General features: G+C 40.8%; 1 protein-coding gene across 1 annotated transcript in view; it reads right to left on the bottom strand.

Annotated features, from left to right (window-relative positions):
- PP2D1 (protein phosphatase 2C like domain containing 1) overlaps positions 1 to 25,748 on the bottom strand; it is a 46,317-nt gene extending 20,569 nt beyond the window's left edge. Inside the window, exons 1-2 of the mRNA XM_033932863.1 lie at positions 25,406 to 25,748; positions 22,800 to 24,011 (exon numbers count right to left, since the gene is read on the bottom strand). Coding sequence (XP_033788754.1) covers positions 22,800 to 24,011; positions 25,406 to 25,748 — 1,555 coding nt within the window. The remainder of the gene's footprint in view (positions 1 to 22,799; positions 24,012 to 25,405) is intronic.
- Between the last annotated feature and the right edge of the window lie 474 nt (positions 25,749 to 26,222).

Below are 26,222 nucleotides of genomic sequence, written 5' to 3'. Positions count from 1 at the left end.
TATAAATCCAGCTCCTTAAAATGCCACAAATAATGGTGCCATTCGATTATACAGACACCACAGCAAATTGTGACCATCATGTCAGCCCAAGTCACATTCTACTAGCCAATCAATGGCATTCCAACGCATCAGAAAAAAAAACCTACATTTACTCAGATGGTAATTCATGGTAGAATATAACCACCTTGAAAATTTGTTTGCCATCTGGTATCAAAAAGGCCCTATAAACAGAATGAAAAAGATCCTAAAATATTAAACCATAAAAACTGCCTTTTCACACCTACCCGATTCTTCCATGGTACACTTCCATTCTCTTTGGGTCATAGGGAGCTGCAATGGGAATTAAACTCACATCCTCAGGGTGCTGAAGTAGCTGCTCCAACCACTCCTCAATGTATAAGATTTATAGGGGACATAGCTTCATATAAGTGTATATGGAGAAACTGTGTTTTTAATTATAAACATTCTTATTATGCATTTACACACAGCTGCCACATTAATCATTCCAGGAGGGAGACTTTTTAGTCGGTCCTGGTTTTAAACTTACATCCGAAAACAGTGTAGTATTTGTAGTCCATCATTCTATTCATTGAAATCAGTGCTGCAGGTCCCATAATGCACCAGGATGATGTTGGCATGGAAACAGGTTTATTGGGAATCCTGCGAAGTCCCTGAGGATCCCCTCCAGGTCTGCAGGAATCCTGCAGGGATGCCCTCCACACTCATGGGGATTCTTTAGGGATGGAAGTAGTTCCTGTGGGGTTATCTGCCTCCAGCTCCAGCCACACTTGCTTTCAATAGGCCGCTGGTAGTGTTTCCTACACACTGCCGGCAGCTGACCCAGAAGCCTTCCCTCTGATGCAAAACGCACCCTGCTGGTGGAGGGCTGCTGTAGAGCTAGTGCGGACCCTGGCCAGTGACACTCTGCAGGCAGGTAAGTGGAAGGTCTGTGCACCCCTCCCCATGACAGTAACTACGCTAAAGGTTAATAACTAACCTATAGACTGTGTCTTCACCTGAGGGGGTCACTGGACTCTACTGACCGGGAAGGAAGGAAGTCTATTTTACACTACTAAAGTGTCAGGCTTCGGCCTGCTTCCATGCATCGCCTGACATTCTTAGCTGAAGACTGAATCTGAAAAAAGTGTCATTGCAACTTAGTATCACAATAAAAGATCAAAAAGATGCACACAGACTGCCTGGCAGTGATTCATAAGCAATCAATATGGAGAGAGTAAAAAGTCTCTCATCATATACAACCCCTCACATCCAATTATTCTCTAATGTTTGGCCAACAAGAATCCTTAATAGAATCAAACTAAATCTGCCATCCACAAAATACCTCCACTACAAGTAAATTTTCCACTCTATGTCAACTTATCTAGGTGTAAAAACCTGGAACGACCTAACAGACACTATCAGGAAAGAGACAACTACAACACATTCAGAAAAATCCTGAAGACTCGCCTCTTTGACAATTAACAGTCTTAGTTTATATATAAGACCCCCTATTTCTAGGTCCCTCTTCTTACTTCTCCTACGAAACCTGCCCCATCACTTCTCCATGCCCCTCCCCTTTTCTTTCCCCTTCCTCTTTGATCTGTCGCCTTGAGCCTGTATAGGTATGTGTGACTCACAAATGGAAGATTAAATTAGATTAGACAACCCACTACAAAGAGGTTTATATCATGCAATATGGAAATACAAATCAAACTTAGAAATTTATAGGGAACAGACCTCAGTACTGGGGAACTAGAATTTCTGTAAGATCCCCTGGGCTGAAGACTTATATGGGAACAAGCCCTATAATCTAAAATGAGTCCGCCCCATACATCATAATGTCTGAGCCTTTTAGCGATAATTATAAGTGAAAAATCACCATACCAAAATTAGTGAAACTATATATACATGGTGTCCCCTCCTTGTACAGGGAAAAAATGTCTTCAGTTTTCTATGTCACTATATATAATTTTCACGATATCAGCACAATAAAAAAATATATCAAAAATATTAAAAATGTCAACTTATATGAGTTAAAAGAAAAGTCTGTTCTTGCCTGACAGAGCTGTTTCGCTGTCTTCTTCAGGAGCTGAACCCCCTTAAATTCAAGTCCACAAAAATCATAGCTGATTCAGAACGATGGGAAAACCTATCTAAAAAGCATAGAAGGTGAGCTCCCAAAAGACTTTACTCCCTCCTTAGCTGGACAAATCATCAAAACTAATACAGAAATTTTAGTTCCCTATAAATTTCTAAGTTTGATTTGAATTTCCATATTGCATGGTATAAACCTCTTTGTAGCGGGTTGTATATGGTGAGAGACTTTTTACTCTCTCCATATTGATTGTTGAATTGTTTTTGATTTGTTCCAAAAAGTCTTTGGCAATCTTAGATTTTTTGTCTTTGTAGTGATTCATAAGAACATAAAACTAGCCATACTGGGTCAGACCAGCTGTAGAAGGCCTGGATGGCACAAATAGCACAGAAGTTCTAGCAGGACATGACAGAGACCTTTCTAGTCCTGATCAGAGGGTCTTATATAAATGCAGACACATTTAAAACTTTGAAAAGTCAGGATAATTAATAAAAGACCAGGAAACTAATGTATAGCGTAGGAAAATGGGAATTCAGTATTAGTATGAATTGCTGGGTAAAGCAAGACCATAAGCAAAATTAGGGGTACATGGAGGTATTAATCTATTTCTATCTCTCTCTCTTCAGTATTCTATGTTTCTTTGTCTAAAACATATTTTAGTTTTCCTGCTTAAAAAAGCCTGGGTTTTCTGGTGTCTATTGTGTGGATAGGAGAAACCTCATGGCCTGAGTGAAAACAGATGTGCCTGGCATTCCATTGCTGAGTAAATAAGAAAGCCCAAAGTTCTAAAATATGCTCTAAAGAAGTATTGAATAGGATTGAAATATGAATGAAATATGACATGTGGCTGTGAGTGACTGTATGGGATCCCATATGTGTATGTGACTGGATGGATGAGAATTGTATGAGTATTTAAATATGAAAATGGTTTTGAAAATTGTATTTTTATATATTTTAAACCTGGAGACATCTTGAGAAGTAGCATCTGCAGTTTGACTTATTTGACCTTTAAGCTAGCCTACCATGGAAACTTTGTGAAGGGAGGGCTCCTTTAAGCCCATATTAGGAAATTCTCAGTTAGGGGGGGTTATATGGGCTACTGTTGTAACTTGAAGCTGTCAGTTCTCCAAAGCATGAGTTTCTAACACAGAAAGTTATTTTGATTCAAAGTTGCTTTGGGTAATGTTTTATGCATATTTAGAAAGTTCTGTGAACAAATATGTAATTTGTGAAACTTTCCTTTGAGCTTGGTAACTATGTATGCTCCACATATGTTCAAAAAAACCTAAGAATGTCTTCTGTTGGCTGATTGGTCGATGAGGAGTGATGTCATACTGGTCAGTGTGAAGGTATAAAGGAATGCACCAGTATAGGCTCCATGAGCCCGTATTGTTTCAAGAGAGGTGCATGTTTCACGCTTGATTGTATGTGGCTCCATTGCACAAATATCTTTTGACCCAAGATTTTCTGTTAATTCTAATAAAAATATTTGATTGGTAATATTTGTGCAATTATCATTATTCCTGAACACCTAAGAGTGGGGTTAACACAGTACCTTGCTTACAATGGTCCATCTAGCCCAGTTTTCTGTCTCCATAGTGGCCAAGCAAGGTCACAAGTACCAGACAGATTTCATTAAATGCACACCCAATCCCTTATGGTATTCCAGACCAGTTTTTCCTCCCCCAAATCCTTTTTAAAAAAAATTCCTAGAAATGCAAAGGCAATGGTAACCAAGAATGGAGTGACCAAAAAAGATATATTATTAATTCCAGATACTATGAGCCCCCAAATAAGGGAGAGATCAGCTTGAAAAGATCATAATAGTATCTTACTTCTACCTTATCTAATCACTTCTAAACTATACATATATCTATGTTTGCATATGTGTTTTGGGGCTAATACTGATGTTTTAAAACAGGGGTCTCAAAGTCCCTCCTTGAGGGCCGCAATCCAGTTGGGTTTTCAGGATTTCCCCAATGAATATGCTTGAGATCTATGTGCATGCACTGCTTTCAATGCATATTAATTGGGGAAATCCTGAAAACCCGACTGGATTGCGGCCCTCAAGGAGGGACTTTGAGATCCCTGTTTTAAAAGAAGTTACTCATGCAACACTCTCACATTATTGTGCAAATAAATATACATGTTTTGTTGATACATTGAAAAAAGGTCTTATATATTCTAGTATGTATTCTTTCCAATTAATATTTCCACATTAATAAAGTGTCTGCTTATTTGGAAAGGTTAATTGGGAAGAGTATATACTTTTTAAACAGTTCTCTGCCAAAGCCTCTAATGTACTTCAGTAGCTTAATTAAATGAAATAACTACTTCTGAAGGTTGAGTATGGGTGGGGATAAAAGAGATTACTTGCGGAGATGAAATGAATCTTAATGGAGATGGGCGGGGATGGAAAGGATCTTAGCAGGGATGAGTGGGGATGGAATGGATCTTAATGGAGATGGGCGGGGATGGAATGGATCTGAGCAGGGACAAAATGGATCTTAATGGAGATGGGCGGGGATGGATTGGATCTTAGAGGGGACGGGTTTGATGTCTGTCCCCATACAACTCTTTACTTGCCAGCTCTGTCTACAGATACACAGTAGGAGTTGCATACGGAGATAATATCTTATATGGGTTTGGTTGTTCACTGACAAGTATTATGCACTGCCAGGCATAAAACCTACCAGCTAGTTTTTTGGTTTTTATTCTCTAATTCTAGTATCATTAAAAAGGATAGACATGTTGCTCATCTGGAACAGGTGTTTTCCATAGACAGCAGGACTGATCGGGCACAAAAGTGGGTGACTTCAGCTGACAGTGCAGGGATGTGGCACAGTGGTTAAAGCTAAATCCTCAGCACCCTAAGGTTGTGGGTTTAAACCCACACTGCTCCTTGTGACCCTGAGCAAGTCACTTAATCCCCCCCCCCCCATTGCCCCAGGTACATTAGATTGTGAGTCCACCAGGACAGACAGGGAAAAATGTCAGAGTACCTGAAGAAATTCATGTAAACTGTTCTGAGCTCCCCTGGGAGAATGGTACAGAAAATTGAATAAATAAATCTCAGTTTGGAATTTTGAGCATGAACGGCCCTTCTCATGCAAAACTATCTCCTTCTAAAGTTCCTCACTTAGCTCCAAAGACAAGCAGGACTGAGTATGGCACACAAGTGGGTAACAACAAACAAGGCCCTGTATTCAAAGAAAACTGGAACAGTGGAATGGCTAAACCAATGAGTCCCAGGTTTATTAACATAAAAATCTAAAATCATAAAACAAGTGCATACAATAATAAAAACATGAATACAATGAAAGCAGCTATAAAATCAAAGTGGAAGTAAGCATAGACTCTACAATATGAAACATAGAGGCTCAAATGCTATATCCATGTGCAACTCATTATAGCCAAAAGTAGTCCCAATATAGTTGATGATGGTGAGATGTAAATCCAAATGTAGCAGATCTTAAACAGACGTAGTAACAGTATGATGGACTCCAAATAATGAGCTGGAGTGGGGGACCCTACACAGTCTGTGTTTTAGCAAATGTATTTGCCTTTATCAGGGTCTTATGAAAATCTTTATGGGTGATGAGCTAAGAGAATGTAGGAGTATGGTGCAAAAAGAATGAAGCAATATTTTGTGAGGAGAATAAAATAGGGTGAGACTTGTGTAAAGTGAGTCAAAACTCTCAAGCTTAGGGCTGCTCAAACTGTTTGAAGGTAAGAATAGTCATATTGGGTCAGACTGATGATCTATCTAGCCCAATATCCTATTTCCAACAGTAGCCAATCCAGGTCACAAGTACCTTTAGCTAGATTCCATGCTACCGATCCCAGTGCAAGCTGTGGTTTTCCCCAAGTCTATCTTAGTGACAGTTGGCAGTGGATGTTCACCAGCAAAGCATTAGCTAGAATCAAGGCAGTAGACAAAGAACAGATGAGAGATGCCTAGATTGTTGATTCCACTAGAATTTTAAGTCCCATTGTGGATGCTTCATCTTTAGATGGGTTAACATGAACACCTGCAGCCACGTGATCTAGCAACTGAACATAAGTTCTGGCTGAAACCTTAGGGGTGTGTATATCAAAAACACAGGAAATGAAGGCATGAATTCTGTCTTCTAGTAGAAAGGTCTTTGCTTGATTTCTGCCCAAGGCAGCACCTACAAAGGAAAGGTTTATTGACCCTAAAGACAACTTTGGAAAGTTGATCAGAAACTCCAGCAACTTGAAAAGCTGAACAATGTTAGTCACTAGATCAGGGTTGTCCAATGTCGGTCCTCGAGGGCAGCAATCCAGTCGGGTTTTCAGGATTTCCCCAATGAATATGCATGAGATCTATTAGCATACAATGAAAGCAGTGCATGCAAATAGACCTCATGTATATTCATTGGGGAAATCCTGAAAATCCGACTGGACTGCGGCCCTCGAGGACCGACATTGGACACCCCTGCACTAGATCTAAGGCCTGAATTTATGAAGAGGCCACTAGGGAGCTAGTTAACCCTGGTACAAGAACACAAAATGATCGCAAGATGGTGATGGGGGAGTTGACTGCTATCACCACCATGCATGCTGTGAAAACCCTGGGTGCTGCTGAAGACTTTGAATTGGAAGTGATTAATCTGGAGGCAAATTCTGATCTATTTCTTGCAGCTAGGATCAATTATGATGTGAATGTATGCAGAAGATAATAATAATAATAATTTATTTATATGCCGCCATACCGGGAAGGTTCTAAGCGGCTAACAACAGGAAAGTAATACATGCAATTCTAATAAATACATCAAGATAAAATACAAACATATAAGTAAAATGAATAGAGTTAGAAAGACATGTTATAAAAGCAGAGAACATTAAGATACCAGCCTATTGAATAGTTGTGTCTTTAGCAATTTTCTAAAATCTAAATAAGAGGAAGCTTCTAACATCATTTTGCCAAGCCATGTATTCAATTTGGTGGCCTGAAATGAAAAAGTTCTCTCAAGGAACCTCTTATTGTGACAAGATTTTATGGAAGGATATGTAAACAGATGTACTCTCCGTGTATTCTTGTTAAAGTGACTCAAAGAAAAATGAGGGAGCAAGTAACCTGGTGACATACCAAAAACTACTTTGAAACAAATGCATGAGAACTTAAACATAACTCTAGATTCCACTGGCAACCAATGCAGTTTTTGATAGAAAGGAGTAATATACTCCCATTTTTTTAAACCATAAATGAGGCGAACAGCAGTATTCTGTACTACTCTTAATTTTCTACGAATTTTCTTACAGGCCCCTACATATACGATATTACAGTAGTCAAGAATACTTAAGATTGAAGATTGCACCAGCAAACGACAGGAGGCTTCGTCAAAATACTTCTTAATGGTACGGAGCTTCCAGAGCAAAAGCATTTCTTAATCAATAAATCAATATGTTTTTCCAGTGTAAGATGTTTATCCAACGTTACTCCCAGTATTTTTATGGATTGGTCTATATTATAATCCAAACCATTCACATGTATCTTTGTTTCTTTGAGTTTGTCATTGGGCAAAGCTAAAAAGAATTTGTTTTTTCCTTGTTTAATTTCAGTTTAAAAGCCGTCATCCAGAGCTCAATCTGGCTTAGGGTGGATGCAAGAAGACTTGTGAACTCTGGTGTCAGACCAGTTAATGGGATGACAATAGTAATGTCTTCAGCATAAATGTAAAATTTGAGTTTTAAGCTTTGCAGCAGGTTTCCCAAAAGAGACAAGATAGATGTTGAGCAGAGTGGGGGAGAGAGGGGAACCCTGCGGCACCCCACAAGAATTTTCCCAGCAATATGACAAATTGTCATCCTTAAACACCTAGTACGATCTTTTACCCAGAAATCCACAAAACCAGTTCAAGACATCTCCCGGGGGGCATTGGCACCATTTTGAATTATGGCACCAACCTGAGCAGCAATGGAGGATTGTTGCCTCCTAGGATCACTGATCCACCACTGCTGACCTCTGGGTAAGTCCTGAATGGGGGTCATAGATTGCAGGAAAGTAGGAAGCAGAAGGGAGGAGTTTCCTGTCAGGGTGGGGCTTCTGGAAGTGGGTGGAGCACTTGGATCAGAGGGTGTTAGGTTTTTGGATTGAGGGTTGGGGCTCTGAATGGGGTTGGGGGTCTGTTCAGGGGTCAGATTGCTCATCAAAGGAGTCAGAGCTCTATTCTGGGGGCTTGGGTTGCTCATCAGGGGAATCAGAACTGAGCAGAGGGGGAGCAAATGGGGAGTGCTGCTGTGGGTAGCTATCAAGTGGTATATTAATGCATAGCCACCACATTACAAAACCAAGCTGATAGCATGGGCCCTTAGGCTATCGGCCCAAACATGTAATGTGGTAGCATTTTGTTAACTGTGTATCCTGTGTGTTAAATGCAGACCAGATTCAGGGCAAACCTCCTGTGCATTTACCACACAGGCTTTGCACTTACAAAACAATACATTTAGAATTAAATGTGAGGTAATGCAAAAACTGCCACAGTTTACTAAGAGGGCCTCATATAATTTTCTCTGCACCCTGAGAATTTTACACTTTATTTAGTTTTAGTTTTCATTGGCCAACAAAAAAAAATATAAAGCAGAAAAGGGGGGCTGGTGGTCCTTTAAGCACCCTGCTGGCTATTTTCCAATAGGGCAGTGTCCCGCAAACTTTTTCAAGCTGTGGCTTGAGACACCTGGAAGTGCGTGGATATCGCCATGATGACATCACGTGCAAGCGTGACATCATCATGTCGATGTCCTTATGTGTGTGAAGGCCCTCCAGGCAGATTCTGAGACGCCAGTGGGGGGTGCCAGACGGGAAGAGGGCCAGAGAGAAGGATAGGTGCTGGTGCCCACTGCTTGCCTACAGGACGTGCCTCTCGTCACGAGAGGCACGTCCTGTAGGCAGTCAGCTGACGCTGGTGCCTCTCCTCCTCCCCCGTGTACCACGGCACACCTGAAATCTCAGGAGGCACACCAGTGTGCCTTAGCACACAGTTTGAGATACACTGCATTAGGGCATAATAAATGCATTTATCTCAGTTCAGCAACAACTAGTGTTCTGGGAGGAGAGACTTACAGGAAGTATCTTTTAAATTTTTTATTATGATTTCCTAATTACCAAGTGCCATGGGAATTTGAAATGCAAGTTTACTTTTCTCTGTTTAAAAACAGTTCAAAATGTGTCCTGTCTGGTGTGCATACAGCTCAGTGCACTGATGTATTCTGCCAATCAAACTGTGTTAAGTACATATGGCAAAATCAAAGGAGAAATAAAATGTTTCTGCACTGTGATCTAGTTATTTTGCCTTAAAGCAGAGGTGTCAAAGTCCCTCCTCAAGGGCCGCAATCCAGTCGGGTTTTCAGGATTTCCCCAATGAATATGCATGAGATCTATTTGCATGCACTGCTTTCAATATCTATTCATTGGGGAAATCCTGAAAACCCGACTGGATTGCGGCCCTTGAGGAGGGACTTTGACACCTGTGCCTTAAAGGATACTTGATAATTACGATGTTCAAAAATTGTCATTACTTTTGTTTCACAGAAGGGTATTAATGAAAATGCAACTGTTTATTTTAACCCTGGACCTGACAATGCTCTTAAGGCATCTTCTTTACCACTGAAGAGAAAAGCAAACTACTGGAGCAGGTGCAAAAAGGAATTCTTCAATTACATCTTTTTCTTTTTTATGTAAACGGTACATTTTACTAATTTGCTGCATCTGCCCTCTTGGTCAGTCTGCTTGCATTTTACTAGCGGTAGAGATGGTAATGTAATGTAACTAGGTAAATTAGATATCCTCCTCTGTCACTAGAATTCTGAACGGAGCTGTCCCTGAAATCAGTGTTCTAGGAGTGTACCCAGCTACTTTGCTTGTGAATCAATAAATACTCCATCAGAATTTTATTATTATTACATTAGATCAAAATTGCAGTAAGAGAGCTGCACCTAAAGGTTAACTATCCTCAAGCAAATCGAATTATGGATGTTCGACTTCAAATTGAAACTCAACTCAGATAAAACCAAATTCTTCCTGGCCAGTCCAAACGACAAAATCAAAGACTCGTCAATCTCCTTAAACGGTCAAGTCTTTCCCATCACAGATTCCATAAAAATTCTCGGAGTGACACTAGACCGCAACCTCACCTTTGAATCTCACATTGACCTATGAGTCAGAAAATACTTCGATGCACCCTCATTCCGCTTACTGGTGCAATCTTCCATCCTGAGCTTACTCGATTACTGCAACATTATTTAACTGGGATCCTTCAAAAAAACCATTCAAAGACTACGTATCATCCAAGGGTTGGTCTCTCATCTGCAGCAGAGGGTTGGTCTCTCATCTGCAGCACGTTCATCCCATCCTGGCTTTTCCCCCCTGACCTGCGTGAATACGTACGAATTCTGCTTATTAAGATAAGTTTGCGGTGGCGTGGCCTGCATAGCGACGTGAACGGACGTATGGAGTGATCGCTACTCCACACCCGCACCGAATCCTAGTTATTAGCGCGTTCCAGCCATACTTTACAAAGACTCTTTACCTTCCCAGCACTGGTCACCTCCACTCATGTCGCCGCCGAAAAATTCTAAAAGCGATTCGACCCCGACACAGCCGCTGAGCGGCAAGCGGCCCAAAACTGATTCGCCGGAAAAAATGGCGCCCAGCCACAAGGAGTCGCAACTCGACATCGTGATTCGGGAAATGCGCTCCTTTAAATTAGTGATGGAAGAACAAGTCGAGGCAACTAAATTGGTGCGTGAAGAACTCGAATCAATTAATTCACAATTTGTTGATGCTAGACATCGCCTGGATGCCTTAGAGGAACAAACTGAGGCACTAAAAACTAAATCTCTCCTCGTGGATAAGTATGAGAAACTAATCACCACCCTCCAAAGGGATATTGAAGATTTAGCCAACCGCAGCCGCCGAAATAACTTACGAATCATCGGGATTCCTGAATTGTCTGAGGGATCAGACATGATTGCCTTCCTCACCTCTCTCCTCCCGAAAATACTGGGCCTCACCTTCACAACCCCGCTTGAAATAGAGCGAGCCCACAGGGTCCCATCTCATCTTACTGCTCATCAATCTACTGCCAGGCCAATTGTTGCGAAAGTATTGCGGTTTCCTCATGTGCTGCAAATCATGAATGCTGCCAAATCACATCAACAGCTTCTTTACCAAGGAAAAAGGCTTTACATAGTTCCTGACCTTGCCAAGTCCACCGCATCTAAATGGAAAATATTCCTCTCTCACCGTCAAGATCTTAAAGACATTGGTGCCAAATATGGTCTTATGTATCCTGCGCGCATGAAAGTCGCATACAACAACCGCACCACCTCATACACTGACCCGGAGGACCTCAAAGAATTTATCCTTTCTGTAAAAAATGCTATGACCTGATTATCTGATGTTATTTCTCTTTCTCTTTCTGGTTGGAACCTCAGTGTTTAAGTTCTTGAAATGGTGTGGAGCTGCTTTTTATGTCACTCCTACCGTCTTTCACTCTCTTTTGCAGGTGTACCCATAAACTGTTTGGTTTTAGCACATGTAGCATGTGTTTGTTTCACTTTTCTGTGCTATGTGCTTCTTCTCCTTCCCTTTCTTCCCCATCTTTCCTATCCTCTCTCTCTATTCTGAAGACTAGATATTTTCGGAACAGTATTGTTTGGTATTGCTTCTATTTGCATATTTTTGATTGTATGTTCTTTTATACTAATTATGGCTGATCTGCACATAATGTCATTCAATGTTAATGGGCTAAATCACCCCATCAAAAGAAAAATAATCTCTAACTATATCACTTCCAAACATCCTGATGTGGTCTTCCTCCAGGAAACCCATCTTCCCTCTGCAGCCACACTTAAATTCTCTATCAACGGCTACTCCTCTTCTATCTCGTCCCCTGCCACTCACAGAAAAAAAAATGGTGTTACCATACTTTTTCACAAAAACCTTCCCATAACTATTCTGGCACAGAGGACTGATTCGGAGGGAAGATGGTGTTTGGCACATGTTGTGTTGCACTCATTGGAATATGTGTTCTTAAACATATATGCCCCTGTTTTGGACCACCCAGAATTCTTTCGAGAATTGCAGACTGCTCTCATTGAATTTAATTCTTATCCCTTGATTATAGGAGGAGACTTTAATCAAATACAAGATTACTGTTTAGACAGATATTCCACTTGTAAGCCCTCACAATCTAAATCCTATCAAGAATTGACCAACCTTAAAACAAATTTTTCCCTGCAAGACCCCTGGAGATTGTTACATCCGAAAGGCAAGGAGTTTTCTCACTTTTCTCCACCTCATCAGACCTACACCAGAATTGACTACTTCCTAATCTCTTCCCAACTGGTTCATGTCCTCTCTTCTGCGCTCATACACCCGATAACTCTTACTGACCATGCAGCTATATCCCTACACCTCACCTTGCTATCCAACAATTCCAGATCCCCGGCTTGGAGACTAAACAACCACTTGCTACTAGATTCTGATATTGTTGACAAAATAAATTCCTTCACCTCAGAATTTTTTGCCCTTAATTCCAAAGACCCTGAAATTTGTCCCTCCATTATTTGGGAAGCATACAAGGCCTCCCTCAGAGGTGAATTCATTAAACTCTCCGCATGGAAAAACAAGATCTTATTGCAGAAAGAAAAAGATTTAGAATCCCTTATTAAACGACTTGAATCACAACATATGTCGGGACTCTCCTACGATCCTGCCATTTATCAACAATTATTAAAACTGAAATATGAATATAACTGTCTCTCTTCCTCCAGAGCTAGGAAGGATTTATTTGTGCTGGCTTCAGGACATTATATAGGAGATAACACTATGGGTAAGCCCCTTGCCAAATATCTTAACACTAAAAAAATTAAAACTAATATCTCCTCTATACATGTAGCGCCAGACCATACAGTTACTTCTACAGATGCAATTTTAAAACAATTTGAATCGTTCTATACTAACCTTTACTCATCTGAACTTCCCTCACAAACACCCAATTTCCACGCCTTTCTAGATACCATTGAACATCCTAAATTGGACAAAATAACCAAACTCAGTTTAGACTCTCCTATCACGTCTTCTGAGATACTCACTGCAATATCCCTACTGGCCAAAAACAAAGCTCCAGGCCCTGACGGATTTACAAATGAATTCTTCAAAACATTTGGGTCCTCCCTAGCTCCCTACATGCTAAATTACTACAACTTTATTCACCTTACACCGGAAAAGCAATACAACTTTGCTGAGGCTACAATAATAGTTTTTCCAAAGCCTGACAGAGATCCCACACTGCTTAAAAACTACAGACCTATATCCCTGCTAAATTTAGATTATAAAATCATGGCCAAAATTCTCGCTGTTCGTCTAAATACAGTTATTGCTTCTTTGATTCACAAAGATCAGGTTGGATTTATAAGAGGTCACTACATTGGAGATAACCTGCGCCTTTTTCATCATATCAATGCTCACGTCAAACATCTCCCTGAACCAGTGATTGGATTGGCCATTGACGCGGAAAAAGCATTCGACCACGTGGAGTGGCCTTTTCTTCTCCACGTTCTTCAATGGTTCAATTTTGGTGAATATTTCACTGACTGGATTAAAACATTATATTACCAACCTGCCTCCAGAATCTTGATAAATAATAATCTTTCTACGAAATTCCATCTACAAAGAGGCACTCGACAGGGGTGCCCCCTTTCACCCTTATTATTTAACTTAGCTCTAGAACCACTATTAATAGCCATTCGTCAAAACCCCTGTATTGATTGAATCTCCACCTCAAGTAGACAAATTAAACTTGCCGCATATGCAGATGATATTCTTCTATTCATCCGTAATCCAATCTACTCCCTTCCGACACTCATTAATATTGTTAATGAATACTCCTTGCTTTCCGGATACTCCGTTAACTGGGAAAAATCAGAATTATTCCCTCTAAATGACCTTATCTCACAATCTGACTTAGACTCCTTTCCGTTTCATTGGTCACATACTGCTGTCAAATACTTGGGAATTTTAGTGCATAAAGACCCCTCCCTTATAATGGAACTCAATCTCTCCAAAGTTAAATCCATTGTTAATAAAACCATTTCCAACTGGTCCCCAATGTTCCTCTCTGGTGGGGCAGAATAGCATCAGTTAAAATGACCCTAGCCCCTAAACTCAATTATATTTTATCTATGCTTCCCTCTAGAATTAATAAATCCCTTTTTCAATGGATTAATCGCAAGCTCTCCTCTTTCATCTGGAACAACAAAAAACCACGTATAGCCTACTCCAAATTAAATGCTTCCAAAGAAAATGGCGGCATGAACCTTCCTGACTTTCAATTTTATTCCATAGCCTCTTCAGCAAAATATGGTTCCTATTGGATTAGACCTCAACCTCTCAATGATCTCCCTCCATGGCTAGAAATGGAAACATTTATTTGCCAACCATATCCTCTGTTAGCCCTCTGTACTATGAATATCCCCCGTCGCTTAAAATGCTATTCATTATTGAGTGTGACACAGCATGCTATACGATGTTTGGATGACTTAGCGGAACTCTCCTATCTTGACTGCCATAATATGTCTCTTTGGAACAACCCTAAACTTACACATAACGGCAAACCTTTTTGCTGGAAACACTGGCAAAATGCTGGCTTCTGGATGGTTGGTCAACTTTATCACAATAACTTAATCATTCCTTTTTCCACTCTTCGCTCTCTCAGCCCTCTATTCAAACCTACCCACTCTCAATGGACCTTACTTACCTCAGCTGTTATTTCTCTCAATCTACACTCTGTTTCCTCTCCTTCTCCTCATACTTTATGCCAGTGGAGTGACAAAGCCCTTTCCTGCGGAGGAGCTATATCTCTGTTTTATAGAATTCTTCGGGATCACCGTTACATACTCTCCTCTTCAGACTTGCAACAGTGGACCTCCATGTCCACTATTCCGATTTCATCAGTTGATTGGACGACTCTATGGACCAAAACCAACTGCCCACTCCTCTCATCCAGAGTCTCACAATCCTTATATTTCCTCATGTGGCAAGCTATTTGGACACCTCATCGTATGTGGAAGGCGAAACTGAGACTGGACCCTAACTGCTGGCACTGTATGTCTGCTGAAGGAACTTTGGATCATATGTTATATCATCGCACCGCACTCCAATCTTTCTGGGCTCGTGTATGGAAAACTATAAAAACTATTACCTTGTGCTCACATGATCTTCACTTTGATATGATTATTCTGCGTTCACAACACCCACACTTTGCCTATTCGATCTGCCCTCCTAAGCTGATCGATACGATGTTTGCCACAGCCCTCATGCACATTCTCAAAAACTGGAAATCAGCCTCTCTTCTGGACTACACTTTTTGGTGGAACTCACTTTGCTTATACCATCGATATGAACAATATGCATCTGAAAAACTAAATATAACTAGACTATCGAGACTCCCTTCCTCGTCCTCCACTTTGCATTCTCCTTGGCAATATCTCGACACCTTTATACATTCTCAATCTCTATCTCTTCTTTGACTGTTCCGAATTTCGCTGACTCATATACTCCTCACCTACACTTTTCTTCCCCTCTATTTCTTTTCTCTCTTTTCCTTTCACCCTACCTTGCTACTGGATTACTTGTATACTTTTATTATGGCAGAGCTTTATTCTCTCCCAGATACATATATACAATTTTGTTCATCTCCATGCATCTTTTGTTTGTTATATTTTGCATTTCACTATAGACCATTGTCTGTACCTTTTAAAATTCAATAAAAATTTTGAACTAAAAAAAAAAAAAAAAAAAAAAGACTACGTATCATCCAAAATTCGGCAATTCGATTGATCTTTGGGCTGAAAAAATGGGAACACATAACTCCCTACTACCAAAAACTCCACTGGCTACCCCTGGAGGCAAGAGTGCTGTTCAAGTTTGCCTGTCTCTGTTATAAATCCATCCATGGCTCGGCCCCCTTATACATGGTCCCCCATTTTACCTTAGATTGTCCATCCAGACCCACTCGCAGAGCTCATCTCTTCAGCCATCCAACTCTAAAGGCCTGCAGTTACAAAAGATACCTGAACAGATCTCTAGCCTTCCAAGCAAGTTATCTAAATCAGTGGTTCCCAACCCTGTACTGGAGGAACACCAGGCCAATTGGGTTTTCAGGCTAGCCCTAATGAATATGCATGAAGCAAATTTGCATGCCTATCACTTCCATCATATGCAAATTTCTCTCATGCATATTCATTAGGGCTAGCCTGAAAACCCGATTGGCCTGGTGTTCCTCCAGGACAGGGTTGGGAATCACTGATCTAAATGATTGGCTGAGCAATATTTTCTCGTGCTCTTCATCCTACCTAAACTGCAGAAAATTATTAAAAACTAATCTATTTAACCGATTTGTAGCCTAAGACACCTTATCCTACCCTTGCTCCCCAAGACCTCCCTCTGTACCTTCCTTCCCGATCTCCTTACTTTAACCCTTATTGTACCAGTTCCTTGCTTACATATATTAATTGTATCTGTATCTGCTGATTGTACCCATTCGCTGACTATATCTGCTGATTGTACCCTTTTGCTGATTGTACCCATTCGCTGATTGTCCAGCCCTTCTTTGTTGTAAACCGCCTAGAACTATTACAGCTTTGGCGGTATATAAGAAATAAATTATTATTATTATTATTAACCATAGACCAATATAATCTGCTGTGTACACAGTACATGCCAGTTTCAGTGATACTCTGGTGCCAAGCAGGGGTATAGCCTGCACTTGATTTTGTGGTGGACCTAGGAATGGACTGGGGAGACCAAACATTACCCCTCAATCCCCTCCCCCCATTATACCTTTGTTGTCAAGGATACTCAAGCCTTGCTAGTCAAAGACATTCTCTGCTGATGACCATCATGCTGCCTGAAGAATAAGGAAGCAAGTGGGCTGCTCTAGCTCCCGATGCCAACACTTCTGCATAAGTTCAGTTCAATTGCATGAACTGAGCATGCGCGGATGTGCAGATATCAGTGGCTGGAGCACCCTGCCAACTTCCTGCTGCTCAGGCAGCATGAACAGATCTCCAGCAGAGATCTTTGGCTAGTGGGGCTTAAGAATCCCTGCCAGTCATGTATTTGGTGCCAAAATTTTGGAGGGGGCCTGAATCCAAATTAGGGGTGGCCTAGGCCGCCTCTGGCTATTCCACTGGTACAAGGCATATTTTACACATTTGTAAATATAGATTTCAGAATGTTGCTGTTTAGATATAGAGATTTATCCCATGCAGAGGTTTCAAAGGGGCATGGTTTTTTAACCTTAGCTTGGACAGGACTTAAATCTACATATACTTTCCCCATTTACAAAGGGAATATTCATGTATGGGAAAAATTTCCTTGTTGGGTTTTACACCAGCTCATAGGCACACTCATTTTGGTCAAGGATTTTATATGAGGGAGTAAGAGATGCTCCACCATCTCATGTGATTTATTTGCTCCTCCATAATAAAGCCAAGTAAAAAATGTGGCTTAAATAATGTGCCTCACAAGGCCCTGTTTCTCTCAGCAAGGGCTGCTTCAAGGGCAATATGTACCTTACAGTGCAAGCTTTTCACATCATATAAGGAATTACAGGACTTCCAGGTTCCGGGGTGGAGGGCAGCAGATGGCACTGCTCATGCCTGTCATAAGAACATAAGAAACGCCTTCGCCGGATCAGACCAAGGTCCATCTAGTCCAGCGATCCGCACCCATGGCGGCCCATTTAAGTACTCCTTTTTGAAGACCCAGAATTACCGTATCCCTTAATATGATATGCAAGAAGGTGTGAATCCAACTTGTGCTTGAATCCCAGTACAGTAGTCTCCTCCACAACCTCCTCCGGGAGTGCATTCCATGCACCCACCACGCGTTGCGCGAAACAGAACTTCCCGACATTTGTCCTGAACCTACTGCCACTCAGTTTCAGGCTATGACCTCTAGTCCGTGTCACATTTGAAAATGTTAGTAATGCTGTTTCATGGTCCATTTTGTCAAATCCTTTTAATATTTTAAAAGTCTCTATCATATCCCCCCTCAGTCTTCTCTTCTCGAGGGTAAACAGTCCCAGTTTCCTGAGTCGATCTTTGTAATCCAAATGCTCCATCCCTTTGACAAGTTTCGTGGCTCACCTCTGCACTCTCTCCAGCAGAATTATATCTTTCTTAAGGTATGGAGACCAGTGTTGAACACAGTATTCTAAATGCGGTCTGACCATTGTTCTGTAAAGCGGCATTATAACCTCTTCCGATCTACTCGTAATCACCTTCTTAATTATGCCCAACATCCTGTTTGCTTTCTTTGCCGCCGCCGCACATTGTACCGATGGTTTAAGGGTACTGTCAATCAGTACCCCCAAATCCCTTTCTTGTTTGCATTTTGCTAACTTCACCCCCATCATCATATACTCATGTTCTTTATTTTTCTTTCCTAGGTGCATCACCTTGCATTTGTTTATGTTAAAGTTCATCTGCCACTTGTTCGCCCAAGTTTCCGGCTGGTTTAGATCCTTTTGGAGGTCCTCGCAGTCCCTTTGAGTGCCAACCGCCCGACATAGTTTTTTATCATCAGCAAACTTAATTATATTGGATGATGTTTCCTCCTCCAGGTCGTTTATAAAAATATTGAACAATATAGGTCCAAGAACCGAGCCCTGGGGCACGCCGCTAGTCACTTTCTCCCAGTCTGAGTATTTCCCATTTATGCAAATCCTCTGCCTTCTGTTTTCTAGCCATTTTCCGATCCATCTGTGCACTTCTCCCCCTATTCCATGGCATATTAGTTTCTTCATGAGCCTTGCATGTCAAATGCTTTCTGAAAATCCAGGTAAATTATATCCACTGGATCGCCACTATCCAATTGTAAGTTCACTTTGTCAAAGAATTGCAGTAAATTTGTCAAACATGACTTCCCTTTCCTGAAGCCATGCTGACTAGCCCTTAATAGATTATGATCCTCCAAGTGTTGTACAATGTTTTCTTTAATTAGTGTTTCAATCATCTTCCCTGGAACCGATGTGAGGCTCACAGGTCGGTAGTTTCCTGGATCCCCTCTTGATCCTTTCTTGAAAATTGGGATGACGTTCGCTATCCTCCAGTCTTCTGGTATTTGCCCAGTTCTAATTGACATGTTAGCTACGGATTGCAATAGTTCACCAATTTCCTCCTTAAGTTCCTTTAATACCCTCGGGTGAATTCCATCCGGTCCTGGGGATTTGTCGCTTTTTAGTTTATCAATCTGAACGTAAATCATGTCCAACATCACATGTACTGTTGTGAGGCGTTCCTCTATCTCCCCGGTGAATATCCTCCCTGTGGCTGGCATTGTTGAAGTGTCCTCATTTGTGAAAACTGAGGCAAAGAATGAATTCAACCTATTGGCAACCTGTTTGTCCTCTTTAATTGACCCTTTCCTTTCTAGATCGTCGAGAGGGCCCACTGCCTCTCTTGCTGGTTTCTTTCCTTTTATATATCTAAAAAAGGGCTTGAAGTTTTTGGCTTCCTGCGCTATCTTCTCCTCGTAGACTTTTTTGGCATCTCTTACCACTTTATGGTACTTTTTTTGATTGATCTTGTGACTGTTCCAGGCTTCCGTCGTTTTTTCTCTTTTCCATTTTTTGAACGAGTTCCTCTTCTCCCTCACTGCATCTTTTACCTCTTTGGATAACCAAGCTGGTTCTCCTTTGTTCTTTTTTCGCCTTCCTTTGGATATCTTCGAAATGTGTAGATTCTGTGCTTCTACGATGGTATTTTTCAGTAGAGACCATGCTTGTTCAACTGTTCGGAGGTCTGCTATGCCCTTCCTGAGTCATTTTCTAACCAGAGTTCTCATGCTGTCGTAATTGCCTTTTTTAAAGTTGAAGGTCGTAGTTTCAGTCTTGATTGGTTTCCTCTTTCCGATGCCCAAGGTAAAATTGACCATATTGTGATCACTTGTCCCTAGCGGGGCCGAAACTTCCACATCTGCTGCCCTTCCAGTAATGCCATTTATGACCAAGTCCAGGATTGCATTTCCTCTTGTCGGTTCTCCTACCATTTGTTCAAGGAAGCAATCTCCTAACATTTCAAGGAATTTTAACTCCCTGCCGCAGTTTGACATTGCCAATTTCCAGTTGATCCCCGGAAAGTTGAAGTCCCCCATGATAGTTGTATTTCCCGATTTACTATTTCGAATAATTTTCTCCATCAATTCAATATCTGTGTCCTCCGTCTGTCCCGGGGGTCGATAATAAAGTCCAATTTGTATGTCTGCTTCTTTATGTCCAGGAATCTTTATCCAGAGTGATTCTAGTTTGCCATTTGCTTCTGTCTCTCCTACTCTAACAGACTCTATTACTTCTTGAACATACAGGGCAATACCTCCCCTTTTTACCCAATCCTATCTCTTCTATAAAGTTTGTAGCCATTCAATGCCGTATCCCATTCATTCTCTTCATTCCACCATGTTTCTGTTATTCCTATGATATCCAGTTGTTTTCTTCTTGCTATTTCTTCCACTGTGTCTGCTCCGTCTTTATTCCTTTGGGATCTTGCAGGCCATTTGCCAGTTTGTTTTCTGCAAAGTTCAATTAGGACATACAAAGGAATGCCCCTTCCGTCCCTGAAGTATGGCAAAGGGACTGAGAATTAAAGAATTAAACATTTGGAAACAACACAGAACTTAGATCCAGTTATAAGCCACAGGCTCTTGTATGATACAGATGAATAACATTTTTGAGGTAGGAATAGATGTCACTGGAGCAAAGTCTGAAGACCCACTAATTTGTATAAGCGCCCAGCACAAATCTCTTCCCCCTGCTCATATAAGCAAAGGATTACTCATGTTCCTAAGGACCTCTCTTGAGTATTGTTCTGCATTCTGATCCACGGAACTTTTATCCTCAACAAGGGTTACCATATGGCTCCAGAACCAGGAGGATGGATTGAGACATCCAGATTTTACTTCCATTGTTTTCAATGGAAGTAAAACCTGGATGTCTCAATCCATCTTCCTTTTTCTGAAGCCATATGGTAACCCTATGCAGGCTATAGCAAACAGCACTCCAGTCAAGGGGCCTGGCAGTAGGTTACAGCAACAGTTACAAACAGGGCTCTGCAGAAGTGATGCTGAACTAATAGTGAGTTTCAGCTAATCTTATTTCAAGTCATCTATGTATTTATAGTATCTCCTGCTGCCTAGCCTTGATGGAGTACTAGAGAATGACAAAGGGATGGGTACCTGCGGATAACTACAGGGTGGTGACAGTGTCCCCGTGTCATTCTCGTAACTATCCTTAAACAGATTGTTCCAACTAGGTGGAACAGCATCTATAACAAGCTAGTATCAAATCAGAAACACAACATATTTTAGGCAACTGAATTCAATTATTATTATTTTTTTTTTTAACTGCAAAAGCTGCTTTTGGATTTAAATGTATTACAAGGGGTAGCTGAAAAGTTCTCAGGCCAGCCAATAAGAGAAAGATGTGAAAACCATGAAACAAGTTATTCTACATTTTTCTTAACACTTTTAATTTCCTTTCATATCACTAGAATAACTTGCAGGTTTCATGGCTCCATATCATTCTCTTCTTGGTAGGGCTGAAAAATTTTCAGTGGCCTCTCTTACTGTTAAATTACATCATTTGTTTCTTATCTGCCTTTGATGTGGCAACAAGAGTCTTGTCTGCTGATCAGACTCCTGCCACCTACAACTTCAATCACAAGCCCAGTTGCTCAAGATCATACTGCTACTTCAACAGATTCATCCATTGTTGGCATCAAGAAGCATTTCCAACATTTAAAAGACACTTATTCTGATTATCCATTACACAATGTTGGTTCTCTTCCATGTCCATGTCTGAGAGACAATCTAATTATCTTCCCAGATGATGTAAAAACAAAGGCAACTGAATCGTTTGGAAGGTTGTACCAGAACCAGAATGAAATAGAAGTCTCTATTTGTGATTTACAAACAACAGTTGTACAAAATATTGTCCCTTTTTATACTTTAATAAAAAGATTTAAATATAAAATAAGTGTTTGAAGCTTATGTAGATGAAGACAGGGACAGCGCTCGTGGGGATGGGACAGGGCGGAGGCGGGAACAGACACGGGGCAGGAATGGGGCCAAATTTTGCCCTGGGGTCAGGAGTACTCAAGCAATATCTTACATCCCCCTGACATCCCTGGACCTCCCCCAACATCCCTGATATCCCGGACCTCCCCTGACATCTTCATTGTCGTCGTCCCGTCCCCCCACATCCCTGGAGCCCCCCATACCTTTGGATGAGAAAATGGCAGGAGGGAAGCTCACTCCCTTCTGCCTAAAGGGCCGCGTGCTGCAAATGACTTCATGGGATGCAGGAAACAAAAAAAAAATAATAATAATTTTCTATTTCTAATTGTTTCCAATTAGACTTATTACATATTATTCAAATAAATAAGGCTTTTATTCTATATAAATGAAAGACTAACACTTCATATTGTAAATCAGGGAGAGGGTTTGGTGAGAGGCTTATCTCCTCCAGGTACAGAAACATTCGTTTTGAGTGATGATAGATTGAAAAATCTGTCATTTCTGGATCTGACAAGCACACAGGTGAATATTTGCTTTATAACTGGGAAGAAATAAAAAATAGAAGATTGCACTAAAAGCTGAAAAATAAAAGTTACATACCTACATTAGCAACATGCATAATCCCAAGACTATCCTTGGTCTGTGCTTCAGCTGACTCACTCAGTTCGGTGTCCTGTCTTTCTATCGCATTTTTTTCATCTCTTTGGCTATTGCCATCTATTATGCAGGTTACAGCTGTGCAACCACTCCACCTGACCTTGGAAACTTCATTTATCCCCATCTTTAGAAGTCTATCCATTCTGCGGAATGCATTAGCATGTGCTGTCTTAACCTGTTCCAATTCACTTTTCTTGGAATCCTCTTTATGTTCCTCAGGTTCCCAATAGTTGTTCTTAAAAACAGGCTCAAAATAGACAACTCTTTGCTTGTCCTTTTTGGTCAACAGGTAGGAAGAGTCTATTTTGGAGAACTGCTCAAGAATTAAAGTTGGGAGCTCCATTGAGGCTAAAGCTCCAGCCAAAGAACCATGAAATCCATCAAACAAACCAAAAAAGCAGCTGTTTAGCTTTTTACCATAATTGTCTACTGTAATGAATGCATCTTCCATGCTAGCTTTCCATGCTGCATTTCTGTCTTCACAGATTGCTAATGCCTTTATCACCTTGTTGCTTAACTTTATGTGATACACCGGGGAACTGTCAGTATCTCTGACCTTAACATCATCTTGGTAAATATAAAGCAATGTGGCCATAAGCTTTTCCTTCAATTGATCAAAGGAACTGTCAATTTTTTGCACTTTTCGTTCATTGTTATGTGAGGACTTCCATACTCTAGAGATGATGTTGTCTCTCTGGCACACAAGAGATTTCATGTCACCTGGATGGTCCCCTGGTTTGTATCCCAGGATAGCCAGGGCTCGATGTTGTTTTCTGTGATGATACAATTGATGCAGCTGTATACTCTCTTTGCAGATCGAGCACGGAATTTGCATTTTCACATACTTTATTTCTCTGTGCTTTGTGTTCTGTGCATCTTGACATTCTGTGTCCTCTGAGCCCTGAAGTGTTCTGTCCTGTGTATCATGACCTTCTGTGTCCTGTGGACCCTGAGGTTCTGTGTCCTGTGGATCTTGACCTTCTGTGTCCTGTACATTCTGAATTCCTGTGTCCTGTGCAGCCTGACCTTCTGTGCCCTGTGAACTCTGATCTTCAGCAGTGCTTTCAGTGTCAGGCACAGAAGAGATTGTTTCTGCTATGCCGAGTAGTCCATTTTTAGATTCCACTCTGCAGACAGGGTTGAACACAAGAAACACTGCCTTAAGAAAATATTATGAAAATATACAGCATAATAAAAGAAATCTGGTAGTTATCTAGGCATTATTTAAGCTATTATTCTGTTGATGAAGGCATGTTGTAAAAAATTAAGCTTTCTGGTTTAAATTCCTTAAACAATTGCTTTAGAGAAACTAGAAGGGAAAGCTCAAGCAATGGTCTTTTCATGAGTTTTGTCATCAGACAGTTGACATTATTAGACAATGATTGTCCCATTATATGATATAATCAGTTATAGAATTTTTAAAAAATTTTTATTTTTATTCAAATTTTACATTTTAAACAAGCACTTCAACTTGAATATAGATTAGAATTAAAATACAAGAAACCATAGATGGTATCTCCATCCAAAGAAATATTGAAAGAAAAGCATAATATTCATTATTTCATCCACAATAATCCAAGACCTAAGCAAATAAATAAAAAAAAAAGGAAATTACACAAATCATTTATCAGGACATAATAGAAGTAAGAGAGACCTCTTCCGGTTGCCGGTTCGCTAAGCTGTAGGAATCACTGTTGGTCCTATTGTTACTCCACCCACCCCCCTTCCTTGGCCACAATAAATTGTAACAACTGTTCGGGTTCAAAAAACTAGAAAAGATTTTCCTTCTAATGAGATACACCACTTAGCAAGAAATTTTAATACAAAGAAAGCACCCAGAGCGATAACTCTAGGTCTATAAACCAAAAAGTCTTTCCTTCGCTTCTGTGTCTCATGAGCTATATCAGGAAATATACGAATTGTTGAGCCCAAAAAAGTTTCATTCATATGTCAGAAATAAGTTCGAAAATCAGATCCCTGTCAAACTCTAAGGCAAATGAAACGATAAGAGTAGTCCTCTCAGTTATTACTTCAAGAGAACTTTCCAGAAAATTTGTTAAGTTCAATCCACTTGCTTCTGGTCCTACTGGATCCATAGGAGTAGAGCTTTCCAGTTTCTTCTCCAAGGTAAGCTTTCTTCTGGAACTAAAAGAACTTCTTTTAAATATTTATGGACCATTTCCAGACCAGAGATCACTGGAGATTTGGGAAAATTCAAAAACCTCAAATTATTCCTCCTCTTTTCCATAAATTCCAATTTTCTATTAATAAAAGATTGCTCTTTGATAATTTCCATTTCTCGTGATTCAAGTGAATTGATCTGGTCTTCATGTTGCTGTATTTTTTTAGCTTGCTCTCTTTAATTTAAGTTCATGTTCCTTTACCCGAGAGCTGACAGTACCACTATCCAAATGTAGCATTGATACTGTCTTTTTAAGGTTGGAGTCCATTGTCGCAATGGCTTCCCACAGGGTGTCTAAACTTGACTGTTACAGGTTTGATTATCTCTCCAAATTGTTGGTTAATAGGAGCAGAGATTAAGTTCTTACCATCTTCTGTGGATGGTGCCAGCAAACTGGCTGCAGTGGGAGTCTCACCTCCCCAACAACTCAGCTCCCACTGCTCCTCCAGGGTTCTCCAGCTATCCCTCTCTCCTTCCACAAAGTTCCTACTCCCAGGCTGAAGAGGAGCCTGTATTTCGATCAGGCTAAGAGAAGTTCGATCCATGCTGAGGTTCACCGAGGATTCTGTTGTTCCTCCCAAAGCCGGTAGAGTACCTCTCTGATGATGCGCAAATCCCATGTCCAACATCGCCTGTTGGACCGGAGCTGTTGGACTGGAGCTCGCTGCTGCCAGAGGATTCAGCTGCATAGCTCCCTTCCTTTTCCCCATTAGTCAGCAAAGAATGCAAGTGGCAAAAGCCGTAAAAAGAGCACTGGAGACCAAGCAGGAGCAAAGAATCTCTCTGCTCTGCTTCTCCGAAAGAAAATTCAGCCGCTGCTGCTGTCGGAAGAGGGAGAGTTAGAGGACGCTGAAATGGAGCTCACTGTCAGACGTCCAACTCAATTGCCATCTTGGATTGCCCGCCCATCAGTTATAGAATTATTTCTGGGCACTGTATTCTGTTTTTACTGTGTAATGAACTTAACTGATTTGCTAAGGCTTTATTTCCCATTCTGTACCCATGGGATAATGATTATGTTAGGTCAAAACTAAGCAAAAAATAAAAGTCATGGGACAGCCATAGGCACAAACCTTGGTCAAGATACAGCTCAAGAGTTGGGAGGGCATACCCTTGGAATCACACAGAAGAAACTTTGTTGCTTGGCTATTTAAAGCTTGGACCAATCAAATGCAAGTACTAAA

Source organism: Geotrypetes seraphini, chromosome 2, assembly GCF_902459505.1.
Source record: "Geotrypetes seraphini chromosome 2, aGeoSer1.1, whole genome shotgun sequence".
Classification (NCBI taxonomy): domain Eukaryota; kingdom Metazoa; phylum Chordata; class Amphibia; order Gymnophiona; family Dermophiidae; genus Geotrypetes; species Geotrypetes seraphini.
This window is presented reverse-complemented; position numbering and strand designations above follow the sequence as displayed.